The sequence below is a fragment of the Vespa mandarinia genome, chromosome 7 (assembly GCF_050613455.1).
Source record: "Vespa mandarinia isolate Hongniang chromosome 7, ASM5061345v1, whole genome shotgun sequence".
In the NCBI taxonomy this organism is placed as follows: Eukaryota; Metazoa; Arthropoda; class Insecta; order Hymenoptera; family Vespidae; genus Vespa; species Vespa mandarinia.
The window spans coordinates 7892501-7897500 of record NC_140816.1 but is presented as its reverse complement, the minus strand read 5'-3'; the positions used below and the strand labels follow the sequence as shown (position 1 = coordinate 7897500).

The window sequence follows — 5000 nt, the reverse complement described above, 5'->3', positions numbered from 1 at the left end:
TTTTTTTCTTTTTTCTTTTTCTTTTTTTTTCCTTTTCCTTTTTTGTTCACATCACACCGACACACTCAATCAGCGATCTAAGTCTAATCACTTATCAACGGTGACGGTTAACTAAATTCTGACTAAATTATTATTATTACGATTAGGATTAAGCTTTGGCATTTATTACCGCGGGTTTCATCCGCGTCCTTCCTTCCAACCCTTTTGTCATCAATTACAAAGAATAAAGGACAGAAATTTCATGTCCTTCCAATATTCCCCCACCCCCCACCCCCACCCCCCTGTAAATTGTAATAATTTCACCATCGACCAACCATCTCCTTCACCTTTTTAAATCTCATCAAAGCGCAATTATATCAACACCATGAAGAATCTCTCGTTATTAATTCCCGATCGTTCGGCGATTATTCGCTAACGATATTCAGGAATAATTCTTTTACAATTACAATAATAGCCTCGGTATAATAGGGTACTTCAGAAATCATCATTAAAACGTTCTCTTATCTATACAATTATCAAAGATTAATTTCAAATCCTGATATTCTGATGTTCGTTCATATCATTTATCAAAAATTAAATGACAATATCAGTAATCAGAATCTATCATTGAACAAACAGAATCCTTGTTATATCCTAAGTACGTCATCGATCATTATTTTATATATTTTGTTACATTTTTCTCTTTTTTTTTTCTGTTTTCTTTTTTGTTTTGTTTTGTTCTCTCCCTCTCTCTCTCTCTCTCTCTCTCTCTCTCTCTCTCTCTATCTCTATCTCTTTCATAACTATCAATATCCCTTTCGACATAGACATATGGTTCCTTGTTAAAAATCACTGCCGTAACATTTTTTTTAGTTTTCTAATACACATTCATTCGTTGTCCAACGATCCAAAATGTCGTCGTGTTAATTTCATGGACGCAACACAACGATCGTACGTTCGGAGGTAGGTCTTTTCTTTTTCTTTTCTTTTCTTTTCCTTTTTTATTTTTTTTTTTCATCAAATGTTGGTTTCTCTTTCTTTTTATTTATTTATTATTCATTGTTCTTTTTCTTTTTTCCTTTTTTATTTATTATATTTTGTTTTATCTTTTTTTTTCTTTTTTCTTTTTTCTTTTTTCTTTTCCTTTTTTTTTTTTTTTTTTTTTAACGGGAAGACGGAAAGGATATAACATATCCTTGTGATAATAAAACGTCGAAGAAAATTCCCCGATTATTATTATTTGTCAATGAATTTGCGAAGCTCTGGAAAATATTTTCGTACGATCGATGATAGATATCGTTCGCGTTACTCCTTGAATTAATTATTTTCTTCGTTTTACAGTTATTCTTCACAGAGATTCCTTGGCTGATTATTATTTTGTACTGTTAATCTCGTATTTCCATTTTTCTATTACGTTCCATTTCAATCGAGTCGATTATTGTCTAGCTCGACGATCTCATATAATATATAATATATATATATATATATTTATATAAACATATGTATACCTCCTATCTCTTTCTCAAATTCTATCAAATTTCCAATCTCTTGCTCCAACTCCTCAGTTTATACAGAAATTAATTTCTTCTTTTCACGTGGAAGTGTAAAAAACGATATTCTACGAATTTTATTACGTTCAGATCTGGAAGATTTCATCGATTCGGAAAATAAGTGCTTTTGCATTATATCTATTATAGAAAAAAAAGCTTCGTTATATATGTGTACGTGTGTGTGTATATATACACATATACATACATAGTTAACGCATTTCCATTCTTGTTTTTTTTTCTCAATCTCTCTATCTCTCATTCTCTCATTCTCTCTTTCTCTCTCTCTCTCTCTCGCTCGCTCTCTCTCTATCTCCCTATTTCATTATCGATCTATGCCGGAGGTATTTGTGTTTGTTTTTTTTCATTCGTCCCAAGAAAACTATGAATTATCAAAAAGTGTCCCGAGAAAGGCAGCGCCTCCATTTAAACGGCGCTACGATAGATGCGCTACAAAAGCTGTGCTATAACAGGATGCAGAAGACACATATGCTCGGCACCACGTATCGGAAGTCGATTCACGCTGAAATGACGAACCATTTCTGGTATACTTTCAAAGGGTTTGCTAAACTGTCCTAATATATATGCGTTTAGCTCCTCGTTCTTCTGTATACGCATGTGCATGAAACCTTTGGCACTCCTGTTCAAACAAACAAACAAATAAAAATTATATAAATAAATAAAATACTTTTATATTAAATATTTATTTTATATTAAATATTATTATACATATATATATATATATTGCATTTTTTTATTAATAAATTTTATATTATTTCCCATTCCGAAACGTTGATCGTCATTATCTAAAAACGATAATCACATTAAAATGGCCAATAATAAAAATATAAAGTTAATTAATATTATAGTATTTGTTCACTTAAAGGAATTTCATTTCGTATCTATTATCAAACTTACTTAAGAGACAACGAGTAATCTTGTTTGGTCGATTCACTGTTCCTCACCAAGTAACTTCCTTCACGAAGAAGTCGGAGAACAGCTTCGGCTTCGATTCTCGTGATAGAACCGTGATACCATCTAAAAAATGAAAAAGGACATTTATTTTTATATTTTATATTTATTTTTATATTTATAATTTATCTAACAATTTCTTGTTTTCCTATATTATTTATTAACTCGTTCGTATCGCGAGATGAGAAGAAAAATTTTTTTTTTAATTTATCCGAAACCAAATAATCGGCAATTCATTTTCTTTACATTACATATTACATATTATTTATATATTAATACATTAAAAGAATTAATACATTAACAATTAATTAATAAATAAATAAATTAATAAAAATTCTACAAGTAACAGATTATATATATAAATTAATTTTCATAAAATAATTTATTATACATTATTAATATATAATTCATTAATATATTGAATTAATAATGCGTTAAAATAATTGAATACGTAAAAAATAAAGAAGAAATGAAAAATAAATGAAAAATTTTTAATGATGAGAAAAACTAACCCTTGTCTCTCCAAAGGTAAATCGACATCAACTAGATCAGCTGATCCTCTTGCAATATTCATTTCTAAAGGTAATCCAAGGCTAAGTCCACCAGGCTTCTTTAACGCCAGTTGTCCGACGTTCGTTCCACCCCCGGAAGCATTTCCACCAGCTTCCAGATTCAGAGTCATCTTTGGACGCGCCAGACCGCCGCCTGAAATGAGTCACGCGACAGTTAGACGCCGGTAAACTCGCCGAGCAGTAAACACCGGATCGCATCTCTTTATAGATTTTATCCAGTATATATATACATATAATACATACACACACATACACAAACATATATATATATATATATATATATATGTATGACAAGACGATTCTCTTTCTTAACTAAATCTTAAAAGTTGCAATCAGAACAAAGATTTGTGACTCTCAAATATAATCTATCTGATACATACTATCGTACTTTAATTCTTGGAATTTTTGATCTTTTGACAGATCATTTTTGTTTTTTTTTGTTTTTTTTCTTTTCTTTTTTTTTTTGTTTCTTTTTCTTTATACACGTTCTTCTTCCAATCCAATATTTATCGTTATAATTAAAGATTTATCCTATGATAAAAGATATTCCTGAGGAATTAGATGATAGCTCGATGAGCTTTAATATTAGATCTGTGATGATTGTCAAATGAAAAAGAGAGAAAAAGAATGTTTGATCTATGCATTTATAAAAATTTTAAAGGATTCCTTTAATAAATGTCTTTTTCTCAATCCAAGAGTTCACATTTTTAATCAAAATCATGAAAGATTGTTTGAGGATCAGAGAAAGTGGAAGAATATTCTATACATTGTACAGACACACATATATATACATATATATACACATATATACACACACACACACATATATATAGAGAGAGAGAGAAAGAGAAAAAGAGAGAGAGAGAGATATAGCACGAAATTGAATTTAATAAAACAGAACAAGCTCAATCACAGTGAGTGCAGACCCGTCTGACTTCGTTAATGTTTAATCATGGTGAAAATGATAGTGCGTGAGGTGAAATAAGGAATAGGTGAGGGATGTTAGAAGATGGTAGAGACTTTGTTCAACTATTTTACTCCAGGAGTCTAAGATAAATGTATATGTTGGTACAAGAGCAAAGACCGACTATCTTTCTACTGTGTATAAGGAGAATGAGATGAGAAAGAGTGATATATAGGGTCGGGACACATTAACCTCAAGTAAGAAACTAACTCGGTGTTACACCTGTCAGAGCAATTTCCTTTTACCTGGCTCATGCTACAGCCAAGAATTCAACCGTTAAGAGATTGCGCCGAACAAATGAGATTATTGCCTCGCGGAACAAACCTCTTAAAACTTTTTCTTTTAACCGCAACTTAAAATCAACTTTTTCCTTCTTTTATTTTTCTTTTTTTTCCCCTTAGTTCCGGATAACAGGTAACACGTATTTACGCGTACGTACAAATGATCACGATTTAATTTTTACTCCAATATTTCACGCGATCACATTTTTTCCCACCTCTTTCTCTTGTCTCTTAACACGTTATTGCGTAAGTACGCTGTATAAGTACTAAAAGGGATTATCGCATTATCAATGACGCATTACGACGTGTTGCATATCTTCAGGCAGTAAATTCTATCTATTGTATATATGCAAAATCGTATCGTTTAAATTCGATTGTTAAAAATAACGATTGAACTTCCCGTTAAATCGTAGTATACACTTGAAAATTTTCTCTCATTTCTTTTCTCCGTAATAAGTACTTAAATTTTCGTAGATCGAGCAGACGTATTGTTTTTGAAGCAACAATGCACGTAATTTCTGGAGGAATCTTAAGAGAAAATTCTAACGTAAAAAAGTTCTAAGAACGATGGAAAGACAGAGGAAGAGAAAGAGTAAAGGAAGGGAAAGAGAGAAAGAGAAAGAAAGAGAGTTGTGAGAACTTCTTTAAGAGGGAGGAAAATCGAAATAAGAAATCTTGAGAGCAT

General features: G+C 31.1%; 1 protein-coding gene across 2 annotated transcripts in view; it reads right to left on the bottom strand.

The window, feature by feature from the left end:
* Positions 1-494: 494 nt before the first annotated feature.
* Positions 495-5000, bottom strand: part of hwt (SH2 domain-containing adapter heavyweight) — a 179108-nt gene continuing 174602 nt past the window's right edge. For both annotated transcript variants that reach the window (XM_035870830.2, XM_035870832.2), the window contains exons 7-9: positions 3011-3203; positions 2445-2564; positions 495-2166 (exon numbers count right to left, since the gene is read on the bottom strand). In XM_035870830.2, coding sequence (XP_035726723.2) covers positions 1977-2166; positions 2445-2564; positions 3011-3203 — 503 coding nt within the window. In that variant the 3' untranslated portion in view covers positions 495-1976. The remainder of the gene's footprint in view (positions 2167-2444; positions 2565-3010; positions 3204-5000) is intronic.